Genomic DNA, 27,496 nt, shown 5'->3' with positions numbered 1-27,496 from the left:
ACATAGAAAACACATAACATAGACTACCCACCCCAACTCACGCCCTGACCAATTAAACACATACAAAACAACAGAAAACAGGTCAGGAACGTGACAACAACACTTATTGTGTCCCTTGTATTTACAATAACATATCTTATTTTAAGCTAATTTGTGTATTCATATCATCAACCTTGCTTACAGATGTTTTATAGTAATTCAGATGTCAATGTAGTTATTCCTTCTTGTCCTGTACATCACTCAGGCTCTTAGCCCTCTTTCTCTCCATCACAAGGAAGAATTCCAAGATGCATTTCTCCTCCCTGACAAAATCCTGCACCAAAATCTCTTACCTCAATAATAGAGGGTCTGTGGAAGCCAAATATAAGAGAAAAACAAAGAAAACACCTAAATGTTTGTCTTCGTTACGGTATCGCCACAGTGTGCAATTCAAATGCTGCAGTCTGATTCCCTGTCCTGCTGTAACATGCACGGTTGCTAAGTAAGTGAGTCAGAAAGAAAGAGTGTGTGTGTGTGTGTGTGTGTGTGTGTGTGTGTGTGTGTGTGTGTGTGTGTGTGTGTGTGTGTGTGTGTGGCTGCACAGCTCTTTGTCTTGTTTAACAGCAGGGGCAGAAGTTAGTTCTAGTAACCCCCGACAGTGAGGAACTAAAAGGCTTGAAGGAGAGCAGGATGTTCCTTGACCCGTAAGATTTTAGGAGGGACTGCTGGACAACCCAACCCCACTGCCAACCCCATTTAATTTAGGCTCTCCACAGTCTAAACTCATACAAACGGTTAACTCAACAATCGAATTGGACAAAAACTTAATCTCCCTAAAGACCTTTCCCCTTGAAAGGACAATTTACAATTTCCTCACCACTTTCTTAGAATCTGTACAGGGGCCAAAGATTGTGGATTCCCAGAAGGAACAGCTTGTGTGGGGGAGAAACTTTGTGTAAACTCCTGCCTGTACTCTGTCTCTAATGTTGTATATCACTAGCAGAATCATATCACTAAGTATGTGTAAATGTAGTTGGAGAATATGGTGATTCTGATCATAAACAGTGTCTTCTTCACAACAACAGTGACCACCACACAAAGATAAGTGCACCTACATCATAAAACCACCAAGTGTTTAAAAGTGTTACTAATTGAGTAATTTATGAATGGTAAAATGCTGGTGGCCAATGTTTGAGAATTATTGAGGGTGGTGACAAGATGACACATGTTCCAGAGTCAGTTTGACAGGCTATTTTCCCAACATCCGATTTTTGTTATTGTGTTGAAACCATGTCATCTATTGTATATCATCCACCATACCCCAGTTATCTCACTCCAGGCAACTATTTTGGCTGATGGGAAACAAGTGTTTCGCAATGGAGGAGAGTGCGGGTACTTCAGTTCATACACACAAGAGTTCTGCTACACCCGCAATAACATCTGCTAAACACGTGTATGTGACCAATACATTTTTTTGTTTTTTTTGTTTTGATAAGTGTACGGTCGTATCCAGGCCAATGACCAATAGAGAACTCTGAGTGAAGAGATCTGGGAACAGGGCACGTGTGCGTGTGTGTGCCAGACCCAAACTTTAACAACAGCCCATATTGTGCTTCATGAGAGGTGCTGTATTCATGCCCTTTTGTGTTTAGTTAAAGTTAACCATACTTATGTAGTTACAGGTAATCAGCACACATAGGCAAGAGCAGCCCCTCAAGAAAGAGCAGCCAAAAAACTAAACTAAACAACAAACTTGCTAGATACTCTCAACTAACTAGCAAAGTAAACGAGTGATGTTACAGTGTGTTTTGCATCAAGTTTTGTCACTTGAATAAGATATTCTGCAGAGCATGTCAGAGTTGACTGATTCAACACCTGCTGCAGCACTATATAAGGTTGTGTATGCATGGCCGGCCCCAGGCATAAAGCTACATAAGCGGTTGCTTAGTGCCCCTGGCCGCTAGGGGGCCTACCCAAAAAAACGTATCTATTTTTATGAACTCAGTGTTAGAGAGTTAGAATAGTAGAATACACAAGGTGCAATTTCGAAATTTGTGCATCAGCAGTTTTTCTCATGTTATGTCAGTCACTCAATTAGCCATGTCAGCTAACAATTTTTATATTGGTAAGTTAGTCTAGCCAGCTATCTACACTTTGTAGTAATCATGCCCGAATACCGACTGGGCACACAGGACATATACCCAGGGCCCCTGATCTCTAGGGGGCCCCCTTTGATTTTGTTAGTCAATTTCATTCAGATATCATTAACATATAATAAGTATTGGCAAAATGTGTAGAATTACAGGAAATTAGCTTTAAAACTGCAAACATTTCTCTCTCCACCCCATGGCTAAATGAGTATAATTGCCTGGGATATGTTATTCAACTGCTAAACTTCTCTCTGCCCCATGGCAAAATGTGTAGAATTGCAGAAAGTTGTTTTAAAATGTTAACATTTTCTCTACTTCCCATGGCAAAATGTTGATAATTGCAGGGAATGTATTTTAAAACCAAAATGTTCTCTCCGCTGTCAAGGGGGGGACTAAAATGTTTTGCCAGTGAGGTGGTAAGGCCCCACAACCAAATCTCGCTTAGGGCCCCCAAAAGGCTAGGTCCGGCCCTGTGAGTATGAGTCATAAGGACTCAAAGCCTCAGCTTCTATTTCAATGGAAGAAAAGTGTACCCAAATGCACTTTAGCTCAGCTTGAACAAAAAGGGAATCAGGTGCTCGACTGAGACTTGAAAATCCCCCCAAAAATTCTTCACCCAGAACACTTCAACAGGGTGACAACCCAAAAAATATTCCTTCACCCAGGACACTTCAACAGGGTGACTACCCAAAAAATATTCCTTCACCCAGGACACTTCAACAGGGTGACTACTCAAAAAATATTCCTTCACCCAGGACACTTCAACAGGGTGACTACCCAAAAAATATTCCTTCACCCAGGACACTTCAATGGGGTGACTACTCAAAAAATATTCCTTCACCCAGGACACTTCAATGGGGTGACTATACAAGAAAATAAAATGTAAAACAAGGAGCTCTCCGTTTCTGCATAGATCCGATTATTTATTGATGGAACATAGGCCTAAAACTATTTCAAAGTTATTCATAGCTTATGCTTTGTAATTTGCTGGTCAAATTATTACTTTTGTTGAGCAAAGATGAGCTGCAATACTGCCATCTTTGGTTATTGCCGAGGTATCATTTAATTATTTTTCAAGTGATCAGTCTCTTTTTTTCAACTTTCAACATCTTCCATGGACCATCTCAAAGTTAGCATTTTATCAATAGTCAAACACAGCACGTTCATTTTCACTGCTGTGATCGATGGTCCTTATCAATTAAGCTTTAACTTACATAGTCGCATACACTAAACTGAAACACAGAAGACTGTATTGAGAGTTTACCAAACATCTGTCATCTCAGTGTCGGAATCAATGCAAGACATAATTACAGTAACCATAGGATTTAAATACAGACTGCTTAACCACTGTGTACATAAACAGTATTTTCAACATCCACTTAATACCCTTTGAATTGACTAATAACAACCAGTTTGTAGCCCCTTACTTTTGTGAATCCTTGCTAGTTTGCTCCGTTGCGTCATCCCAAATCATAAAACACAAATCCAAACTAGTCTGGAAAAAGTGCCGCATTGAGTTCTGTTCCATCTCATATTACCTAAATTAAAATCAGCAGGATATACGCTTCTAACGATGATTAAATTCTTTCAAGTCTTTGTTAGTAGACTATACCTGAAAGTCATACCCACACTCACCTTGCTTGTGCCATTGTGGAGTTGGCACAGAGAAGTTTCAAGTTTTATTAGTCGTATGTATGGTGAGACACCTTCCAATTAAATTCTTACTTGCAGGTTCCTTCTCGACAATGCAGCAACAATAAGAAATAATACAAGTCTTTGTCCTCCCAACTCAGATCATCAAATCCTGGGTACAGTGAATTCTGAGCCTGCTTGGTCTGTCTACCACCTTTGTGCAGACTTTCCATAATTTAAAATATATTTTCCATCCCTCCTTTCCCCCTAAATGGGCTTACACAATAAACTGCAATACTTACAGTGTGTTATTGGCAATATCTCTGTGGCAAATGAGTTGACTCGGCTCCCAAGGGGTTCCCCGGTTCAAATACTTGTTCCTGCTTTCAGCTTCAATGACTGGAGGGATGTTGAAGTGACTCTCTCCCTCTAATCTACACAAACACTATCTTTCTTCATCCTTTGTCTATATAGGCAAGTTGTGGAGAAAGGGGAGTGACTCTCTTTGTATAGGTCACATGACTCTTGTGGCTATTGTGATGACAGTACCCACTGGTGTACAGACGTCAATTCAACATGTAGCCTTTTCCACGTTTGGTTTAATGTAATTTCGTTGAAATGACATGGAAACAACTTTGATTCAACCTGTGTGTGCCCAGTGGGTAATTTCTTTAAATAACATTATTATTAGCAATGTCAAAAGCCGCTCCAAAATGAGGATTGATACTAATAAAAACATGTGATACAAGACTTTTCGGACATAGGGCAACTTTTTCAAAACTCCAAACCACTGATTTCAATCATGGTAAAATGCCCAGAACATTCAATGCCCAAATAATTGACATTCAAGAGGGCCTATTTTCACTTGAGTAGTGAATCATTATCATACAACATACTGTACCAATTGCAGAATACACATGAGAAAAATAAGTGTGAATGCAAAATATAAAATTGTGATTCATGTTCATGACCTGAAACACATTTGAGGGTCGCATTTTGCAGACAACTTTTTTGCCTAGGCTGTCCTTTAATTTGTGTGAGGACCTCTATTATAAATGGGTGTTCTCTTCTTAGAATTCCATTTTTGCTTTTTCAAAGTATGATGATTCAAAGGTAATTTGAGGTACTCCATGCCATGAGGTTCATTAAATAATAGGTTAGCCTTTGCATTCTTCTGACTGAGGTGAAATGCTAAAAATAGCTTGTACCAACCCTTGGAAAGATCGGGCTAAACCACTGGTCGGATATAATTGTAGCCTACTCTTTAAAAAGTGAGAATTTCCTGAAAACTACTACTGTAGGCCTATATCATATTTCTCTTTATTTATTTATTTTTACCAGTTTTATTACCCTGGTGCATTGTTAGGTAAGTTTTGTGCTATGTCATGTCGATTTAGGTAACTTTTATGCCATGCCACATGTTCATTTGCGACTCCTGAACTGTGCAGGAATGCACTAAGCAAATTGGGAGCAGCAGGGCCAGGGTTGGTTCACAGCGTTAAGTGCCATTTAAGTCTCTGGACCACACAGATCATAGTGGTTCCCGACTCCGTGCCACAATGATGGCTCAGCCCACTTCTTTGACGTATAAAAACACAACATAAAAGAGCTGTTCAGAGAAATGGGAGGATATAAAAAAATAAAAAAATAAAGTATATGGCGTGAGGCTTCTGCACCAATTGTAGACTACAGCATAAAATGTGATGGGTGAATTTTTGCATTGTAATTTCAGAAAATGGCCATAATACAGTATATCTGTAGTAATAGTGCAATGATAGTGTTTCAAAGTATTATTTACCCACCAGTGTTGTGATTTGCTGTGATATTCGCCTATTGATTTCTCCCGCCGGAGTGGCATGTGTTGTCAAAATGGGAATGCTGTTTTGACTTTGTGGTTGTGTTATCTAGTGGAAATCGGGTCAAGTGGCCAATGTAGAAATTGCTCTGTCATTTCCTGGTTGCTAAAAGTCTACACTTTTCGCTCAATTTCAGTTTATGTGAGAAAACAAGCAATGAATAGTGTAGGAAATCATTGTACCATCTAAATCGCTGTGAAATATATATTTTTAATGAAAAGAAATGTTGTTTTTAAAGTGAGAGTCCCCCATTTAATGGGCTGCAGGGGAGGGGGAGATTTGTTGTGAATGCAGGCTAGTGCTGTTGCAATTCACCTAGCTTCCACATAGGGGAGAAATTCTAGGTGTGACACCTTTAACGGCAATAGTAGAACAGATCATCCATACATCCATGCACCACCAGATGTCAGTGATGACATCATTTATGGTGAACAAGTGAGACATGACTTTTCTCCTGACCTGTCTGTTGTACAATATCATAAACTCAGCAAAAAAAGAAACGTCCTCTCACTGTCAACTGCGTTTATTTTCAGCAAACTTAACATGTGTAAACATTTGTATGAACATAACAAGATTCAACAACTGAGACATAAACTGAACAAGTTCCACAGACATGTGACTAACAGAAATGGAATAATGTCCCTGAACAAAGGGGGGTCAACATCAAAAGTAACAGTCAGTATCTGGTGTGGCCACCAGCTGCATTAAGTACTGCCGTGCATCTCCTCCTCATGGACTGCACCAAATTTTCCAGTTCTTGCTGTGAGATGTTACCCCACTCTTCCACCAAGGCACCTGCAAGTTCCCGGACATTTCTGGGGGGAATGGCCCTAGCCCTCACCCTCCGATCCAACAGGTCCCAGACGTGCTCAATGGGATTGCGATCCGGGTTTTTCGCTGGCCATGGCAGAACACTGACATTCCTGTCTTGCAGGAAATCACGCCAGAACGAGCAGTATGGCTGGCGATATTGTCATGCTCAAGGGTCATGTCAGGATGAGCCTGCAGGAAGGATACCACATGAGGGAGGAGGATGTCTTCCCTGTAACGCACAGCGTTGAGATTGCCTGCAATGACCACAAGCTCAGTCCGATGATGCTGTGACACACCGCCCCAGACCATGACGGGCCCTCCACCTCCAAATCGATCCCACTCCAGAGTACAGGCCTCGGTGTAACGCTCATTCCTTCAACGATAAACGTGAATCTGACCGTCACCCCTGGTGAGGCAAAACCGCGACTCGTCAATGAAGAGCACTTTTTGCCAGTCCTGTCTGGTCCAGCGACGGTGGGTTTGTGCCCATAGACGACGTTGTTGCCGGTGATGTCTGGTGAGGATCTGCCTTACAACAGGCTTACAAGCCCTCACTCCAGCCTCTCTCAGCCTATTGTGGACAGCCTGAGCACTGATGGACGGATTGTGCGTTCCTGGTGTAACTCAGACAGTTGTTGTTGCCATCCTGTACCTGTCCCGCAGGTGTGATGTTAGGATGTTCCGATCCTGTGCAGGTGTTGTTACACGTGGTCTGCCACTGCGAGGATGATCAGCTGTCCATCCTGTCTCCCTGTAGCTCTGTCAAAATGGCATCTCATTGCAATTTATTTCCCTGGCCACATCTGCAGTCCTCATGACCCCTTGCAGCATGCCTAAGGCACGTTCACGCAGATGAGCAGGGACCCTGGGCATCTTTCTTTTGGTGTTTTTCAGAGTCAGTAGAAAGGCCTCTTTAGTGTCCTAAGTTTTCATAACTGTGACCTTAATTGCCTAAGCTGTTAGTGTCTTAACGACCGTTCCATAGGTGCATGTTCATTAATTGTTTATGGTTCATTGAACAAGCATGGGAAACAGTGTTTAAACCCTTTACAATGAATATCTGTGAAGTTATTTGGATTTTTACGAATTATCTTTGAAAGATAGGGTCCTGAAAAAGGGACGTTTCTTTTTTTTCCTGAGTTTATGTAACCCTGTATGACTACACATTTCAAACAACCCAATCACACCTGAGACACAGTAACTATCATAAAAATCTATTTTTTGAGATCATGTGCAAGGCACAGATAGCGTTGGTTGTTAGAAGCCTCTGAAATAGAAATGGCGTCTTTTTGTAGGCAGTAACTCCGCAATGATTAGTTGAACAAAGCCTGTAGGAAAATTTTATTTTTGTTAGGTTTTTGGATAAACGCCGAAAATAAGGTCTGTGGTAAACACAGGCTTAGGAGATCATACAAATGTTGTTCTATGAGATAATCTTCATCAGCTACTGTCACTTTCTGTGCATCGAATCATTTATGTAATCAAAACAAGCACATAAAGGCTTCATAATTCATAAAGGTCAAGTTAACTGACAGATATTATTCCATAAAACAAAACATAAGATCTCCTAAGCATGTGTTAAACTCAGACCTTATTTTCATTGTTCATCCCAAAACTCCATTCTTTCCCCATAGGTAATGGCTGAACAAATCAGAGGTAACTTCCAGTTTTAAGGACTACAACTTCTACTTTCCCAAGACCCAAAATGTGTTTCTATTTTTATAACATGTATATTATTTTTTATAATATTTACCATTCAGTAATAATAAGAGGGTAATAAGAGACAGAACAGCAACATGAGTTGAAAGTTGTTTATTTATTATTCTTCACATACGTAAATAACAGACATATCACACAGGCATAATAAAGTATTCTAATAATATGAGAATAAATACATAGACTAATGAGCATGTAGCTGAAGGCTATCAATGGGGAATGTAGCCACAGTACAAAACATGCCATCGAAGTTATTACTGGTTAAATAGTTCCGACGAGTTTGCAAATGTGTTTTTGCATGATTACTTTCACAAGCGATGTTGTGAAGAACTATTTCTGTAATGCCTACCTACAAATGCCCTTCTACATATGGCTACTTCTCAATGACAATGTTTTCCTGAAACGACAACTAAACTGGCGCGTGCGCAATACCAAGGCCCGAGTCCCCGATACAAGATGGCGGAGAAGGTGGGGAGGGAGAGGCGGAGGCGGGTACGGATTGAATAGAGCAAAGCCTATACAGGGTTCTCAACAAACCTCTACAAGGTAAGGGGAATAACCAATTTAGCGCTACAGCAAGGGCATGGGCAGGTGGTGGAATATGCGGGGTATCATATTATCTACTCAAAATGCACGCGTTGTCATTGCACGAAATAAACAAACAATATTGCCTGCAAGGGGTGCAGTGGCTATGACTCGAGAACGCGCGCGCCATCTTGTCTTAACCAAAGTGCGCGCCCAAAATTATGTATGTGTTTGAAATAAGGGGGTCAGATACGCCTCCATTCTCTATTTTGACAACATACACGGGTAGTCTTACTAACTCTCGTCATTTTTATGTCTCATTAACCCTGTTTCGTACAGTATCCTACCGTATTTTAAATGTTTATTCCACGTATCCCCCGCCTAGGTTCCGAGATGATGCCGTTGCCTTTTGTTGTGTAGCGCAGCTACCCAGCGTTTTCCCCTCCTCCTTCGTGTTTGTTTTCGGGCAGCTCGAACTGGGGTGGGCGGTGTAGCAGGCGCATGCGTGTCCTTCTTTTCCCCATTTGTGTTATCAACGACAAAGATAGAAAACGCATCTCCAAGATGTCAATTTGGAATGTTCTATCTAAATCACATTTAAATAAATCATGAACCACGTAGCTAGAACGCATAGGTATAGCTAGCTACTAGCTACATGTCCCATACGTAACACATTCGTGTTAGCTTAACTAGTTAGCTAGCTAATATAATGTTCACCAGTGTAATCCCCACCGCTGGTTTCACTTTGTCGTTCTTAGGGACTATCTATCCAGATATTATGGTATCTTGCCTGCACTATGTTGGCAATAACACCTTGTGTAAGCACAACACATTCTAGCTCGCTACTGTAGACTAATCATGCGCTCATTTAACGTTTCACTGTTAAATGTTCAACCGTGTCGCGCGAGCAACTGTTATTTTTGCTACTGCAAAACACACTACGACTCTGGCATGAATCTATCATTTAGGGAATTAATGAGTAGTAGTAGTAGGCTACCATTCACACCAGACTGTATCCGTAGAAATGTCCATTAGGGTCTGGTTTTTAAAATGCCAGGAGGATCAAAACTTGCTTGATTGTCATATTTCGGGAAAGCATGTCCAATCACCACTTGGTTACCTTGGAGATTGTGGAACATGTTTACATTTGATCACATAAAATAATAGTAATTATTTAGACCGTGTTCTGTAATTTAAAAAAAGTAGCTTACACAGTATTTTTACCTGGCAATGTGAACTGAATACCCCTTTACTAATATGCAGCCTTTTATTTTCAGGACAGGACAGATGAGGAGAGATGACAAGTGAGAATCACGCAACAGTGAAGGTGGACACCTCTATGGTGATGTCTCCCACAGGCTCTGTCACACAGGGGTCTCCTGTCTCACCTTCAACCAGCAAACCAATGCCAGAGTTGCCAGGTAAGATAGCCAGTGCTTGACTTGGACTAACATAGGTGCATGTACTCATTTTGGGTGCTGGTGTTTACATTTAGGTGTAGGAGCTCCACAATACTTTTGAGATAATATTCTATATGTGGAACAGGAGCTGAAGCAGTAAAGCATTTGAGGTGCCGGTACTCCTGCCCAAGTCTCAGCACTGAAGATAGCCCTGGTGATAGATATGGCATAACTCAGCTTTCCGCTCTGCTTACCAAGCATTCATACAATTATTTTAAAACCTAATGTATACCCTAAGTAGGCAATGCAAGTAAACTACAAAAAATGGGGATCCTACGCATTGAGTTATGAATTGCGGGCTGCAATCGTCTGTAGTTTTGCTACACAACGCCATTTTGCGTAGCTACTTGTAGTTCTTTCATGTGTATATATGTAGGGTATAAATTAGACCTAGTCTTGAGATCATTGCTGATGAAGGAAAGATTGCTGGCTCTGTCTATGATGACATGCAACTGAATGGAGATAGATTAGACATTTCTGACACCTTTCCTGTTTGTGCAGACGAACTCGTCCAGGCAGGCTGGTCAAAATGCTGGAGCAAGCGGGAGAACAGGCCCTACTGGTTCAACCGCTTCACCAATCAGTCGCTGTGGGAGATGCCAGTCCTGGGGCAGCATGATGTCATTGTGAGTGAAAAATGGGTGTAGCTGCTTGTTTTGTGACAGATGGGTTGTTGGAAGAGCGTGCTTGTTTGAAATGGAAAAGCGTTATTGTAACTTTTGATAAAGGAAAACATCAAGACGAAGCAGCTCCTTTCCAGGCTGCATGACATCCGGTTGTGATTGGGAGTACCATAGGGCGGCGCACAATTGTTCCAGAGTCGTCCGGGTTTGGCCGGGGTAGGCCATCATTATAAAGAATTTGTTCTTAACTGACTTGCCTAGTTTAAAAAAATAAAAAATAAAAAAAAGTGTGATGCACTGTTGAGCGCTACACCCTGAGGGGTTCGTGCTGATTGGTCGGAGATTGTGACAGCCGGTTAAATGTCATCCCTTGAGAAAACAAGAACAAGATGTATGTCAGGAGAAGTGCAGTATTATGATAAGGAGACTTAAACTTGGAATACGGAGGAGGAATGGAGGGGAATAAGAGAGGCAGAGGAGGTCAGAGAGAGAGGGGGAGGACGACGGTGAGCTTGAGTTGGTTAAAAATGGTGGGGAAAAGGGAGATGGTTTGTTAAAGAAGAATGGTAGAAAGTGTAAGCAGAGTGCGCTGAAGACAGGAGGAGAAATGGAAGTGAATGAGGTCGATGTATCGGAGGTGGTAGGTGTGGTGAAGTTCTCAAAGCCCGAGGCTTGCACCGAGGGTCAGGATAAAGATGAGTCTGTGACATTAGGAGTGAAGTTTTTGGAAAAAGTGGACCCTTGCCTTTTGGCTGATCTATTTGTGGTTTCATGGTGGATGAAAACAGAGTTGGGTACTGTGGAAGTGGGTAACCAGAAGTGGTCTTGTGATAATTGTTTGTGTTTTTGCTGGTCAGAGGGAAAAGGCGGTCGGCGTTAAACGAATGGGGGCAAGAAAAGGGCGCCATTGAAGGAGTGATAGGGGGGGGGGGGGGGGGGTGTCCTGAGATGAGTGGTGTGAGTAGTAGATCTGTACCAGCACAGAGGGATAAACCAACAAGTGTTGTATGTTTAAGTGAGATTGGGTTTTTAGAATTTAAAGCAATGGTTATCAATTGTACTGCAGGGATGGAACGTAAGTCACAGAAATTGAGGTTGTGGTGGCAGTTGCAGAGAGTTATTTGGGTGTGCGTGACTTGACATCAGAAGCGTTACAGGGTGTGTTAAGTGGTGGTGTCCCATCCTTTCAGGTTGTTGGCATGAGGTAGGAATAAATACATTTAATTAGTGGAGTAGGGGGGTGTTGTTTTTGTTTGTTAGTGTGGTGTTAGATGGTAGGGTATTTGTTTATTTTTTTCAAGCAAAGTATAAGGGAGATTTAGTCTAGTAGGTGGCGGTAATGCAACAATAATTGGATGCCAACCGCTGTTAAACCTCATCGAAGAAAATGGTTTGGGACAGAGGGGATAATTATCCTTCTCAAGTTCTGTTCCAAGTACCTCAGGTTCTCTTTTGTCTCTTGATGGAGCTTGGCTGAACCTCCTTTTATATTTTCCTGTTCTGCTCCTAACTTGGCGGCTTGTCTGTTTGTTCCTGTCTTTCTTAGTCTGACCCGCTGGGTTTGAACGCTGCCCCGGCCGAGGGGACGGGCGACGCCGGCGTGGGCAACGGGAAGCGCAAGAGACGCATGTCGGAGGAGGCCGCACAGGGGGGTCCTAACAGCTTCAAGAGGTCCAAGGTGAGTCATTGAGCAGAACACGTTTCTTACACCTTCAATGCCGTAAAATTATACAAGCGTGACCATTTTCACGCGTCTTTACCAATGTGATTCACTTTCGAGCTTATCTATTAGACCACGCAGTGCTGTCTTGCCTGACATGAAGAAAGTCATGTTTTACTGGAATTGACTGGAGTCCGTTGTCTCTGTAGATTGTTTCATACATTTATTATTAGAATATTTCCACTGTCAGTCTAATCCGATATGTGACTGTGTCATTGACAGATTGAGGTTGGTATACCTGTAACCCCAACAACCCCGATAGTTCCCATCTCACCCATTACCCCCGGGGCTAAGCCTTGGAACTCTACCACAGGCACAGAAGACAAGCCAGGGCAGCATTCTATACCCGCACCAGCCCCATACCGTCCCAGCGTGTGAGTACAGCCACATCACAATCGCTGGAATTGATATGTAGACTAGAGGTCGACCGATTAATCGGCATGGCCGATTTCAAGTTTTCATAACAATCGGCATTTTTGGAAGCTGATTATGGCCGATTACATTACATTCCACAAGGAAACTGCGTGGCAGGTTGACCACCTGTTACGCGAGTGCAGCAGGAACCAAGGTAAGTTGCTAGCTAGCATTAAACTTATCTTATAAAAAAACAATGAATCTTCACATAATCACTAGTTAACTACACATGGTTGATGATATTACTAGGTTAACTAGCTTGTCCTGTGTTGCATATAATCAATGCGGTGCCTGTTAAGTTATCATCGAATCACAGCTTGCTTCGCCAAACGGGTGATGGGTTAACAAAAGCACAATCGTTGCACGAATGTACCTAACCATACCTAACCATAAACATCAATGCCTTTCTTAAAATCAATACACAGAAGTATATTTATTTAAACCTGCATATTTAGTTCATGTTAGCAGGCAATATTAATTGGGGAAATTGTGTCACTTCTTTTAGGTTCATTGCACGCAGAGTCAGGGTATATGCAACAGTTTGGGCCGCCTGGCTCGTTGTGAACTAATTTGCCAGAATTTGCCATAACATTGAAGGTTGTGCAATGTAATATTTAGACTTGGGGTTGCCACCCGTTTGATAAAATACGGAATGGTTCCGTATTTTACTGAAAGAATAAACGTTTTGTTTTCGAAATGATAGTTTCCGGATTTGACCATATTATTGACCTAAGGCTCGTATTTCTGTGTTTATTATAATTAAGTCTATGATTTGATATTTGATAGAGCAGTCTGACTGAGCGGTGGTAGGCAGCAGCAGGCTCGTAAGCATTCATTCAAACTTGACTGCGTTTGCCAGCAGCTCTTAGCAATGCTTGAAACACAGCGCTGTTTATGACTTCAAGCCTATCAACTCCCGAGATTAGGCTGGCAATAAGTGCCTATTAGAACATCCAATAATCAAAGGTATATGAAATACAAATGGTATAGAGAGAAATAGTTGACTCGTCATAATTCCTATAAAAACTACAACCTAAAACTTCTTAACTGGGAATATTGAAGAACTGGGAATATTGAACCACCAGCTTTCATATGTTCTGAGCAAGGAACTTAAACATTAGCTTTTTTACATGGCACATATTGCACTGTTACTTTCTTCTCCAACACTATTTTTGTGTTATTTAAACCAAATAAAGTTGGTTTCATTATTTGAGACTAGATTTTATTTATTATGTATTAAGTTAAAATAGAAGTGTTCATTGTTCATTCAGTTTTGTTGTAATTGTCATTATTACAAATATATATATTTTTAGAAAAAAAAATGTTTTGGTCCTCCAATAATCGGTATTGGCGTTGAAAAGTCATAATCGGTCAACCTCTAATGTAGGCATCTCATGGACACTGCCTGAGGAAGACCTTTTTGGTCGAAACGCGTTGCAGTGGGGGTCCTGCTGTAACATATGTTGATCTGCTCATGTCTGTAAATATTTGTATTAGGGATGTAACAATTCACCTATATGCATTGGTCCAGATTCACATGTTTAAAATACGACTACATCGGTCCGTGGACCCCAAACTGATCCAAATGTAGCATTCGTTGGTCATAAAAAGTATTCAAACTTTACAAACCGCTGATTCACTAAAATGTTTTGCTCATATTACTTTCTTCATTCCGAAAATACCTAATCTACTGTGACAACTGATGCTTCCTCTCCTTCAGTGTCGAACTAAGCATGTAACTGTGTTGACAGTCATTGATGTACAAGTCATTTTGCGTGCCGAACAACCCTAGGGAATATCAGTAGCCTAGTCAAACTGCGCACTGTGCCCACCCATATGGTGGGTAGCCTCTTCCTGATCTTGCACATCGGCGCGGCACCATAAGCATTAAAATGCTACAATGGCTTGCTCGATATTAGGCTTCATTAGTTGAGTGACGACCTATGTAATTTGCTAGGTTATTATCTATGCGCTGTTGAAAATGTGTGTTTTACCGGAATAAAAGTAAGCTACCGGAAACAATAGATTATATTTTGATTGTTCAGGTTCACGATCAGCAATAGTTTTGTAAGTTTTGCTTTAAACAATTTATTTTGTATTTAACCTTTATTTAACTAGGCTAGTCAGTTAAGAACAATTTCTTTTTAACAAAGACGGCCTACCCCGGCCAAGCCCTAACGACGCTGGACCAATTGTGCGCCGCCCTATGGGACTCCCAATCACGTCCGGTTGTGATGCAGCCTGTTATGCTATATATTCATTGGCTATGTCATAGCTGATTTGTAAATGATAAATGTTGATACATTACAAGCTCAAACACAATCGACAAAAATGACAAGTTCATTAGTGGCCAATGGTGATTTCAGAACCAAAGGGGGGAAACAAAAAAAACAGGCTACATTGCCCTAATCTGATAGTGGTAGTTGCCTAGTCTCCCTTATGACTCAGATGAGGTGACTACATAGTATACACCATAGACGTGTCATTCACACACACGGACAGACAGATGTCGGCTCAGACAGAAGTCAGCTCGTGAGTTCCATCAGCAGCAGATTTACATTTTGAAAATTATTATGTTTATGCGTTGAAACGACTCGCACTGATTCGTTCTCCAATCAAACCGAATCGCTTCAAACTAAATTGTACCGTTCCTGTATCGTATCAGAGCCCATGTATCTAGATACGTATTGAATCGTCTTGAAAGGGAAATGTACACATCCCTAATTTGTATAGCCTATAGTGCACCCACAGTTCACAATCGTGTGATCTCTGCAATATACAGGGCAGGCGGGTCTCCTTTGTCTTGTTTTGGAGTTTTGGATTTTATGTAGCACCGTAGCTAATACAGTTCTGTCAAGTTGAAATAACCAGTTATATTGATCCTGTGGTAGAATATACTGGGACCTGGATGTTCAGACGAACGCAGTGATCAGAGAGAGACCCCCTGCCAACCATCTACCGCCCCACCCGGAGATGGAGCTCCAACGTGCCCAGCTCACCACCAAGCTACGGCAGCACTACCACGAGCTCTGCTACCAACGAGAAGGTACATTAACCCATGCAATTGTGTCAAGTCAAACATTTTTTACATTTTTTTATTGAATTTATTTACCTTTTATTTCTTGCTTTTGTTACCATGAAGTCTTACTTTTCGAGGTGCATCCCCATTAGGCAGCTAGACGTTTACTTTCTAGATGAGCATTAAGTGTATGTCTGAAACAGTGCTGACTGTTCACTTTTTTTTGTCACTTTTTTTTCTTTCTACACTGCTCAATATTTTCTAAGCCATTGTGGTCACTCATCCACCCCTGCTACTGGAGTGCAGCAGGGTGGGCAGGTTTTCACTCTAGCCAAGGGTCATGTTCATTAGGCACCGAACGGAAGACCACGGACTGAAGCGGCGAGGGACTAGCTGAACTTTTCGTATAAGCAACACTTATTCTCCATTATGAAATGGATTCAAATATTTTCCCTAATGCATGCCCTAGTGAACACAACTCAGGGGCCGGTTGCACCAGTTGGTCGTAACTCTACGTCCAATGTAAAATGCGCTCTATGCCGGACCTAAACATTTGACTTGTTGCTACACCTGGGTGTAGATTTGAGTGAGCAGGCGTAGGGTCTTAAATTGGGACTAGACTTTACACCTAGTAGGGAGCAGGGGTAGGGTGTTAATTTGGGACTCGATTCTTACACCTAGTAGCGGGTAGGGTGTTAAATTGGGACTCGATTTTTACATCTAGTAGGGAGCGGGTAGGATGTTAAATTGGGATGATCTTCTTTCATGATGCAGAAAATAGCTAACTATATTTTCAAAAGGATGTGAGCCTAGTTTTCATATTTCATAACCTCTGGGCTTTTCGAGTTACCTATACGTGAGTCAATAACAATATAATACACTTGATTTATGCTACATAGCATGTTGATTGTGTCAGATCAGATATTGGCAAACAAAAATATGAGCTGCCACCACTTGTTTGCCCAGGCAGAGATCAAATAACCAAGTATACAGACGGAGATTCAGTCAACAAAATCACGTTGATTGTCAGACAAGTCAAGGGCTTTTAGTCGTGATACAGCCTAGGCTACTAAGAGGGTGAAGAGCAAAATAACCCACCTGTTATACTAGGCTACATAGCTAACTAACATGCTAGTAAAATGTTCTGATAACTAGACCGAAGATCATGAACACTCACCTCAATTTGGCTAACATTTTCTAGCCTACTTTCTTCCAATATTTTCATTGTTCAGTGATATCAATTCCCACAGTAATTATTGATTGATTCCATCCAGCTGTGGTGGTGGTGGGTGACGCGAAATGCCTCGCAATGTTTAGAACTGCCACGAGAATGGTAATAGCCGATTAACGGGTGCTGCCTAGCAACCATCCTTATGAAGCATTAAATCTCATGAAGGCGCATTGCTGACGCCGGACTTGGCTACGATTAGTCTTACTGTTAATGCAACAGGTGTAAATTCTGATCCTGAAGTCGGTCGTAGCTACGCCCGTCCTAGCATTTAAGACTTTTTTCCCTTCCGCCCAACTTGTGCAACACCCCAGGTGTTGCTTTTCTAATTTTCATTATGAAATGGATTCAAATGTTTTCCCTAAAGCATGCCCTAGTGAACACAACCCAGGGGTTCCTATTCTCGGCTGACCTTGATGATCATTGATTTTCCCCTTATCTAATAGGTATCGAGCCCCCGCGGGAGTCCTTCAACCGCTGGCTGCTGGAGCGCAAGGTGCTGGACAAAGGGCCAGACCCCCTACTGCCCAGCGAGTGTGACCCCATCATCTCCCCGTCCATGTTCAGAGAGGTCATGAACGACATCCCCATCAGGTCAGTGGGAAAGAGAATCTGTATTAGTCCTAGGGTTAAATATTTGCTTGATTGATCATGCTTGGTGTAAAGGAGCTCATGGAATAGTCCCAACAACTGCAAACCCCACCCATAAAACACGCAAACCATCAAAGGATTCAAAAGATTTAAAATGTACTTTTTGATCCGAGGTCGTATCTCTAGATACCAATTCTAGTCTACCCTGGGATGGACTTGATTCACTGTGGTTGGTATGGCTAGATTCCGTTCAGGTCTTCATTGTGAATTATGTTGTCTGATAGAGCTGGGAGTTGCCAGGGACGATACGATATTTTCAAAATACTTTGATGCCGATACAATATTTATTGTGATTCGATACTGTGATTTTATTGTGATTCGATGTTCCAAACACATTTTTCACCAAATGTCTGCTGCAGAGGGTCAAAAGAGCCATGAGAAAACAAGTTTTGATCAGTCATGGAAATAAAAGTGTTGAAACCAAATTGTCTCCCTATTTATAAAAAAAAAAAAAAAAAAAAAGATAGAGAACAAGCTATGAATGAAAAATACTGAGTTTTGGTGCAGGTAATGCCAACTAGTGCAAAAATAATATTGCGATATTGTCAAATTATACGATATATTGTCAAAAATAATGTGTTTACTTTTTGCACTATTGTCTGATTTACATTTTAGTATGTGAATTGTCAACACAATGAAATGTCGTCTTAACAATTCACCCCATTTTATGGTTAATTTGGACAACAGCGGCTCCTTTCAACAATTTGTTTTATTGACCACATGTTCTGTCATTTCTTACACCAGGTTGTCCCGCATCAAGTACAAAGAGGAGGCCCGAAAGCTCTTATTCAAATACGCCGAAGCTGCCAAGAAAATGATTGACTCGAGGTAGGTGTTTCTGGCACACTAGAGTTAGTTGGCCAAATTCCATTTTTATATGACCTGATATTCTTTGAAATCGTTCCAAGTATGAAGTCAGAGAAGCTCTCAAAGAATTCCAGCTACTAATACCTATATATATAGTACGTTCTATAACTCAAGTGATGGCTCAGCATTTTTTAACACCACCGCTTTGACGGCAAGATCCAGATCGTAACATAAAAAGCAACACCATGTCTCGCCATCACACATTTATATGTGCATCCACTGATAAACTTGAATCAGAAACCCATGGCTTCAGATCCAAAACCAAAACCAGTCCGTTCTCTTTCCCCAACTGTCTTACTGGAAAGAAAAGAAAGCTTGATTGGGCTTGTTGAACATAGCATGTGTGTGGGAGCTTGATTTGGCTAGTTGAACGGCACTTTGCTTTGAAATGCTTTGTCTTAGCTGAAGAATGACTGGTGTATCTTATGTCCTGGTAGAAACGCCACACCAGACAGCCGAAAGGTTGTGAAATGGAATGCAGAGGACACCATGAACTGGTTACGGAGGGACCACTCGGCCAGTAAAGAGGACTACATGGTGTGTGTGTGTGTGTGTGGTTTAGAAGTGTGGTGTACTGTATGTATATGTGGCAACAACAAAATAATCCATGGCTGTATACATTTCACTTCAACGGAATGTACACTGACATGTATAATGTTTAAAAAACGGATCCCAAAACAAATCCTCCCCCTCAGGATCGTCTGGAGCACTTGCGTAAACAGTGCGGTCCCCACGTAGCAGCAGTGGCTAAAGACTCTGTGGAGGGGATCTGTACGAAGATCTACCACATCTCAGCAGAGTACGTGCGACGCATTCACCAGGCCCACCAGACGTTGCTGAAGGACTGCAACGTGTCGGGTGAGACGTGCTAAATCGCCTCGCACTCTGCACCATGCTTTACCATCTGACTCATACGGGACCACATTGGTTACATTGGTGCACAACCATAGAAATGGATTGACTCTGAATGCCAATGTCCTTTCTAATCATTCAGTATCTTTGCGCCCAACTAATTTAGCAACTTATTTAAAAATAATAATAATAATTTTAAAGTATGTTGTTGATATTGTGGTTTTACTCTGAATTTAAGCTGTTCAATATCCATGATAGACTGGTTGTGTTGTGGTTTTTCTTACTACCAACTTACTGTTTTTTTTTACTTCTTTTTGTTTTACTCTTATCCCTCATTCCCTCCCTCTCTCCCAGACCCAGAGGCAGCAGATGTGCAGGACAGGCTGGTATACTGCTACCCCATTCGGCTGGCCTTGCCCTCGCCGGCTCAGCCGCGCGTGGAGCTGCACTTTGAGAACGACATCGCCTGCCTGCGCTACAAGGGAGAGATGGTCAAGGTCAACCGCAGCTACTTCACCAAGCTAGTGAGTAATGTTGTAGCAGCGATAATGTGTATATTATTAAAAGTACAAATATACACTGAGTGTACCAAACATTATGAACACCTGCTCTTTCCATGACATAGACTGACCAGGTGAATCCAGGGGAAAGCTATGATCCCTTATTGATGTCACCTGTTAAATCCATTTCAATCAGTGTAGATGAAGAGGAGACAGGTTAAAGAAGGATTTTTAAGCCTTCAGGCAATTGAGACATGGATTATGTATTGTTGCCATTCAGAGGGTGAATGGGCAAGACTAAAGATTTCACTGCCTTTGAACGGGGTAGGTGCCAGGCGCACCGGTTTGTGTCAAGAATTGCAGCGCTGTTGGTTTTTTCACGCTAAACAGTTTCCTGTGTGAATCAAGAATGGTCCACCACCCAATGGACATCCAGCCAACTTGACACAACTGTGGGAAGCATTGGAGTCAACATGGGCCAGCATCCCTGTGGAAAGCTTTCGACACCTTGTAGAGTCCATGAATTGAGGCTGTTCTGAGGGGATAAGGGGGTCAACTCAATATGGTATTCTTAATGTTTTGTACATTCAGTGTTTGCAGGTGCACTGGGGTGTCATTGGTTGAGCGTTGATACTAGCACAGTACCACTGAGTGTTTGTAATGCATGCAATCAGAAGTCCGACATGACCAGAGAGATTAATTGCTCTCTTGTTTGAGAAACTGCCAGGATGTAATCCTGAAAGGTGTGGTGGATATAATTGACTAGCATTGCCTTCTGGCACATGGCGTGCCCTCTGCTAAATGACTCTCCTCTCTATCCACACCATGCTTTCTTTCAGGAGCTATTATACCGATACAGCTCCATCGACGATCCCAGGTTCGAGAAGTTCCTGTCACGAGTGTGGTGCCTTATCAAGAGATACCTGGTAAATTAGGGGTTAGACCCCTGCCATTGATCTCCCCTCACCTCCGTCACCCCTTACTTCACCTCCGTCACCCCTTACTTCACCTCCCCGTCACCCCTTCACCTCCCCGTCACCCCTTACTTCACCTCCCCGTCACCCCTTACTTCACCTCCCCGTCACCCCTTACTTCACCTCCCCGTCACCCAGTAGTGTGCCGTGGGCCTGGGGCCTGGGCCTTCAGTGAGGTCCTACACAGTCCCACCCGAATTAATCCACCTCTTATTACAGAAACGCAGTATAACCAGGCGTTGCGTCACCTTGAAATTGACATTTTTATTCAGAGAATTGCAGGGGAAGAGTACAATACAGTACAGTTCAACTAATAGGCAAGAACATAGTCGAGTGCAACAGAGTTATATTAATATTCTTCTTCTATCCATTTCTGGTCCACAAACTTTGAGCTTTAAGTCCCCAAAAAAATAAATACAGTGTGTTCACTAAACAGCGCATTGTCGCACCCAAAGCAGTTTCACCGTGATGATAAAGACACATAACTATTCACTGAAAATAAAAGAAAGAAAACAAATAATTTGCAACATAGGCTATTTGCCATTTTATTTTGTTAATATATAGGGTATTTAATATTAACGAAATAAAATGCGAAACATACATACACATTTAATAAAAAATAACATGCATTGTATGCCTACTCACCAAAGACTGATTATTTGAACACAAAATCCTTCCTCCTTTCTTTCCTCAAGAAGACTTCAATGACTCTGTTGTACAGTCTATCTGTGCGTTTTAGTTCCACCAATAAGTCCTTTTCTATCGACATGGAGGCTAATGCTGAAAGCCGAGTCTGTCCAGTAGCATTTCTGGAATACGTTTTGATTCGCTTTAAGGCCGAGAATGACCGCTCGACAGAAGCCGTGGACACAGGGATAGTCACTGTCACACATGCCAATGTGTAAAGTTGCCCCATGTCCTCATTCAGATTTTTCTGCTTAAGGAAATCAAGGAGATCAGAGGGACTTTTCCCTTCAAAATCAGTCATAGCATACATTACAGTCAGTTCTGTTTTTAGCTTGGATAGGTCGAACAGTGTTCCGTGACTCTCTGTTAAGCTGGAGAAGGCTGTTTGCGGGAATTTTTTCCGGTAGGTCTGAAAGTGCCGGGGGTCCAGGAGGGAGAGAAACATTCATTTTTCGTGGTCTTGAAACCTGTTTCGTATCTGGCAAAGAATGTTGTCCAGAATATTGCTGTGGAGTTGTTGATAGTATGTGCGAGGGTCTCCTTGTGGGCCTCTGCGTGCGCTGGGTAAACTTGAGATGCGCGCTGTGTCATCGTAGATTTGACTGAACCTGCACCTCTCTCGCTCAATTGTGTCACAAAACTCGTTCACCCTTGTCAGGCAGAATTGTACATCCAAAGTTTGTTTCTGTAGAATTCCAAAAAGCACATCCGAATAATTAAAAATCCCATTGAATGAATGTTTCAAGCAAAAAACAAAACTCAAAATCATCCAAACGTGCATTAAATCCATCAGCCATAAGCACAGTATCCCCGTCATGGTCATCATGATGTTCCAGTAAGTGGTTAAACAGCTCCTTTAGGGCAACTCTCTTTTCAAAGACTGCATTGACCAATCTAGATGTATATTGCCACCTCGTTGGTGCAACCTTAGGAAGACGACGCTTGCAGATGTCATCCAGCAGTTGCGTGCGCTTAGGGGATCGTGAGAAAAATGCTGCAAGGCCATTGAGGTTGGCAAAGAAGACCTTGCACTTCATTCTTTAAGCTTTGAGGCTCCTTGAGTCAGTACTAAATTTAGTCGATGTGCATAGCAGTGAATGAATAAGGCCATCGGTGCCCTCTCCTTAACTTTAGCCTGCACCCCATTGAGTCCAGATGCCATGACTGCTGCGCCATCAAAACACTGTGCCACAACTTTATCCAGACTACATTCATTTTCCTCCAAGAAACGGAAAATAAGAGCGGCAATGTCATCAGCTCGCTTGCCGCTTGTCACATCTTCAAATCGGATAAATCGCTCCTTGACTCCTGTGTCCGCCACATAACACAGGACGAGTGAGAGCTGTGCTGCATTTCCCACATCTGTTGTCTCGTCCACCATAACAGCAACAAAGGGAGCTTTTTAATCTCCATTTTGATCTCTTCTCCCATCACTTCAGCAATAGCATAAATTAGGTCATTTTGTATTTTGCCGGACGTCCCAATGAACACTTTGTTAGTGGACAGGTGGTATTGTAAATCTGTGTTGCTTTCAGAAAGAAAAGAAAGAAGCTCCACGTAGTTCCCTTTGTTTGTGGAGTCAGCACTTTCATCGTGTCCCCTAAAAGAAAGTTCCTGTTTACCCAAAAACATGACACAATCAATGAGTCTTTTCAATATTTCCCTATTTTTCTTCACCTTTTCATTGTGCAGCTCCGTTGCCCTGCGCGATTGTTCATTGAGCTGTAGATCCACTCGGGTGTCCCCAAAAGTTTTCAAAAGCACCATTGCTTGTAAGTGCCCAGCCGTACTTTGGTGTCTCGTTGCTGCCTTGGTTAGACAACTCAAGTTTGCAAAGCCAGTGTGGCTCCAAACACCAAATCGATCACTTGCAAATAATAGGCATTCCCAGCAGTACAGTTTGCAGTGCTTCTCGGAGCCTGTGAGCCATTGATAGCGCTCGTAGTTGGAACTTTGAAAGTGGCGAACGAACCCGTTTCCCGCCTGTGACAGGCTTTGTAGCATCGGCGTCGGGCGACCTCTCCTTACAATGTCTAACTTTTCTTGAAAAGTTCGTCTTGAGAATGGCGTTATAATTATATCCTCGACCAAATCGATATCTTCTCCTCCTTCCGCCATTGTGGGTTGAAAAAACAGCTTAGTCGTACGCAAATTAATTTGTTTATCAAATTCAGTTTCCTAGTTCTGAGGATCTGCATAGACCTGCCCATAGGACCTGCTTCTCAATATTGGTAATCCAATCAAAAGACGTGCACGCACTACGCCTGCTAGCTGGCTCCTGTGTAACACTGGAGCCAGCCAGCAGGCGTACAATAGCCAACTCTAAAGCTGATTGGTTGACACTAAATTTTCAGTTCCAATCACTTTAAGCTACAAGCGCCCGCACTGTTGATTCTGAAGGCCTGAGGGCAGATTTTAGACCCCTGGCAACACATGATGGCTGAATATGATTGGATAAAAGATCTAACATAAAGACCAGCCCTCAAAATCTCAACCTGGGGCTGGAAGCAGTGCAACCAAGAGGAAAGCTATGAAATGAAGAGTATAATTCTTACTCTGGGGAATAATTTAATACATATTTGTGGGGAAATATATTTAAAAAATATATATATTCTGATGATGTTTAGGCCAGCAGAGAAGGCCTTGCTGGCCCTGACGGCCCACCACTGCCGTCACCCCTTACTTCACCTACCCCGTCACCCCTTACTTCACCTACCCCATCACCCCTTACTTCACCTACCCCATCACCCCTTACTTCACCTCCCCTTCACCTCCCCCTCACCCCTTCACCTCCCCCTCACCCCTTACTTCACCTACCCCATCACCCCTTACTTCACCTCCCCCATCACCCCTTCTACCCCTGCCTTTTTGACTCACTGCACTTTCTATATTTTTTTTTTCAATCTCTTCACTGCCAAAGTATGAAGCCATCTGTTGGGAGGCGATGTTCTTATAGTCCACTTTCCCTCCATTTCGTGATGACAACCACTGTCCCGTTACTCTTTCTCGCCATCTCTTCTGTCTGGCTACGTCTTGACATTTGTTGTGCTGATGTCATCTTTTATTGTGCTGATGTCACTATTTGTCGTGCAGGTGATGTTTGGTGCCGGGGTGAATGAGGGGACGGGCTTACAGGGGGCTCTCCCTGTGCCCGTCTTTGAGGCCCTCAACAAGCAGTTCGGGGTGACCTTTGAGTGTTTCGCCTCGCCACTCAACTCCTACTTCAAGCAGTTTTGCTCTGCCTTCCCCGACACAGATGGCTTTTTCGGATCCAGGGGGTAGGTTTAGAATCACAAAAAACAGAAAAAAATATTTGCTTCTCATCCCAAAGAATACATATTATATGTTCTCTATCCCAGTGTTTCTCAACCTCTGGACCAGGGACTCTTGTCTATTTTACAATGCTAGTTTCAATGTGAGAAACACTGGTCTACCCCATCACAACTAAACCGAGACCACCCAGACATGGTCCGTGTACTTTTAGTTTTTGTTCTTCTATGGTTTTCTAGTTTGAGCCTGTTCTAAAATGTTCTTTGCCTCCCAGGCCCTTTCTGAACTTCTCACCAGCCAGTGGGTCATTTGAGGCCAACCCTCCCTTCAGTGAGGAGTTCATGGATGCCATGGTGACACACTTTGAGGTGCTCCTCCTTAGTCATTTACTCATTTCTTGTTAAACGCATTTAAAGTGATGATTCACCCCTCATTCAAAGTCTGTTCGATGTGTTTATACTTCAAAAGTGGTATGAGTCCATATACCACGTGCTGTGTAGATCCCACTGAATGTATTAGGAGAAAATCTGCAGGACAAAAATCCAACATGAACAGGGGGGACAATTAGCACCATTTAACTCCAGCTTAACTTTCAACTGAACTGTTCACTTTTGAATTCCTGGGAGAGTTTGTATTTAACAAATGTACTGTGTCCTATAGAAACTGCTGGAGAAGTCCAGCGAGCCTCTGTCCTTCATCATCTTCGTCCCGGAGTGGCGAGATCCGCTGACCCCGGCCCTCCACCGCATGGAGACCAGCGCCTTCCTCCGCCACCAGATGTCGGTGCCCGCCTTCGAGCATGAGTACCGCAGCGGCTCGCAGCACATCTGCAAGAAGTGAGTGTGTCCAACAGCGCAGGGTCCATTGTTCTGACTAGGGTTGTCACATCACCGTTATAGTGATACTCATGGCATGGAAGAAGAAAAAAAAAAAAAACATGAAGCAGACTTAATTTAATTTCTCTTTCTCTTTTAGTCACCCAGAGTCACATTTTGTTTATTTTCCAAGCTATAGCGCACAATATTTGACATAAAGGACCAACAAGTGTAATGTGCTTTGTGTTTTCACTTGGCTGCCCAAGTGGGAAACACTTGGGAAAATTACACTCCCAGATGTACTGTAAAGAGGACACAAGCGTAGCTGCATTTTGATTTGTATGAAGGGAGATTCAATGGCTCTCTCTCGCTGTCTCTCTCAGGGAGGAGATGTACTACAAGGCCGTCCACGGCACGGTGGTCATCTTCCTGCAGAATGCCGCCGGCTTTGCCAAGTGGGAGCCCACACCGGAGCGCATCCAGGAGCTGCTGGCAGCCTACCAGGTCTCCAGGCGAGCCTTGGGCTCCCCAGGTCCCTCCTCCGCTCCCACTACGCTCTCCCCGGCCAGTGCAGGGGGGTCAGGCGACAAAGACTCTATTGCCTCCAAAACGGCACCCGAACGATCAGCCAGTTTGAACACATCACCCGCTCGCCAGGACAACAGCAGTAGTAGTAATCCTGTGGAAAAGACTACACCACCTTCCGAAACAGCCAGCGTTTAAAAGCAGGGTGGGGGACGTAGGTGAGGATAGGGAGCGTTTAGTGGTGGGGGTAGACCACAAATGGTGCTGAGTGGGGGGGGGGGGGGGGGGGGATTTGGTCTTTTGACTGCTAGAGTGGACTACGAAGGAGGGCCTCCCTTAAAATCAGTTTACTTTCTCAACTATTTAATATTAGTTCTACTAGGTTTTTATAATTCTGGTCGTAATTTACTGTAGTAACGCTTGTTGCTTTTTATCAATGTAGCTAGTGGTTGTGGTTTACTAGGATTCCTTTTTTCTATCATTGATGCTGTCGTCGTCAGTAATTATTGGGTAATTCTAGTCATTGTTCATTGGCCTTTTTGAAGTACTGTTTGTCTCAAATGGCACCCTGGGAATAGGCTGCTATTTGGAACGCACGGTTAGTGATCTGCTCCCAAGCAGCGGGACTTGGCTGTCAGTTTTGATGTGTGGAATTGAAAAATTTGTATTTTGAAAGACTTAAGTTTTGTTTGTCCAAATCCCTTCTAATCCTTAATAGGTACAGGATGGAGGTGTCGTTGGGTAATAAGGCAGCTATGTTTCTAACCCCCTTAAGCCGACAAACAGTTTAGAGGCAACCCTTGTACATACGACAGACAGCCAACAGTAAGTTAGAGTACTGAACGAGAGAGATTCAGGCCTTTATATTGCTGCATTGCATTGTGGACTACTGTTATGCAGGTCAGAAATACCAGAGAGTAGTAGTTCCATATTGGCCCTGTCCAAGTCCATGCACCGTTTCCATATCTGCGGTTGAAGAAAGCTCATCAAATTGTTAACCGCTTTCCCGATACACGCAAAATACAGGCCTTTAATACATCTTAAAATGGCAATATGTTGTAAACCATTGGCTCGAACAACAGCTGAATTATTCTTATTTTCCCCCTGCGCTATATGTAAGTCCAAAGTAACAACTACGAAAGGAGTTGAACTGGCTTGAGCAAAATGTGTCCCTTCCCTTAGAGCCCTAACCCACCTCTTTTAAAATAAAGAAAAGCACT

General features: G+C 42.6%; 2 protein-coding genes across 3 annotated transcripts in view; one reads left to right on the top strand and one right to left on the bottom strand.

Moving 5' to 3' along the window:
• LOC120065463 (phospholipid transfer protein) overlaps positions 1-4,210 on the bottom strand; it is a 31,403-nt gene extending 27,193 nt beyond the window's left edge. Inside the window, exon 1 of one of the 2 annotated variants that reach the window (XM_039016491.1) lies at positions 4,064-4,210. The gene's annotated coding sequence lies outside the window, so the exon portion shown is untranslated. Of the gene's footprint in view, positions 1-332; positions 467-4,063 lie in introns of those variants that run through there. The other variant, XM_039016492.1, reaches the window with a different exon arrangement.
• Positions 4,211-8,610: 4,400 nt separating this feature from the next.
• Positions 8,611-26,504, top strand: pcif1 (phosphorylated CTD interacting factor 1). The gene is made up of 16 exons (XM_039016490.1): positions 8,611-8,692; positions 9,949-10,092; positions 10,633-10,757; positions 12,301-12,432; positions 12,697-12,848; positions 15,780-15,934; positions 17,582-17,729; positions 18,531-18,614; positions 19,091-19,190; positions 19,349-19,511; positions 19,860-20,029; positions 20,845-20,931; positions 24,760-24,944; positions 25,211-25,304; positions 25,597-25,772; positions 26,135-26,504. Exons 2-16 carry the CDS (start codon positions 9,969-9,971, stop codon positions 26,472-26,474), a joined length of 2,235 nt encoding a protein of 744 aa, XP_038872418.1. The 5' UTR covers positions 8,611-8,692; positions 9,949-9,968; the 3' UTR covers positions 26,475-26,504.
• The last annotated feature ends 992 nt before the right edge of the window (positions 26,505-27,496 follow it).

Source organism: Salvelinus namaycush, chromosome 20, assembly GCF_016432855.1.
Source record: "Salvelinus namaycush isolate Seneca chromosome 20, SaNama_1.0, whole genome shotgun sequence".
Classification (NCBI taxonomy): domain Eukaryota; kingdom Metazoa; phylum Chordata; class Actinopteri; order Salmoniformes; family Salmonidae; genus Salvelinus; species Salvelinus namaycush.
This window is presented reverse-complemented; position numbering and strand designations above follow the sequence as displayed.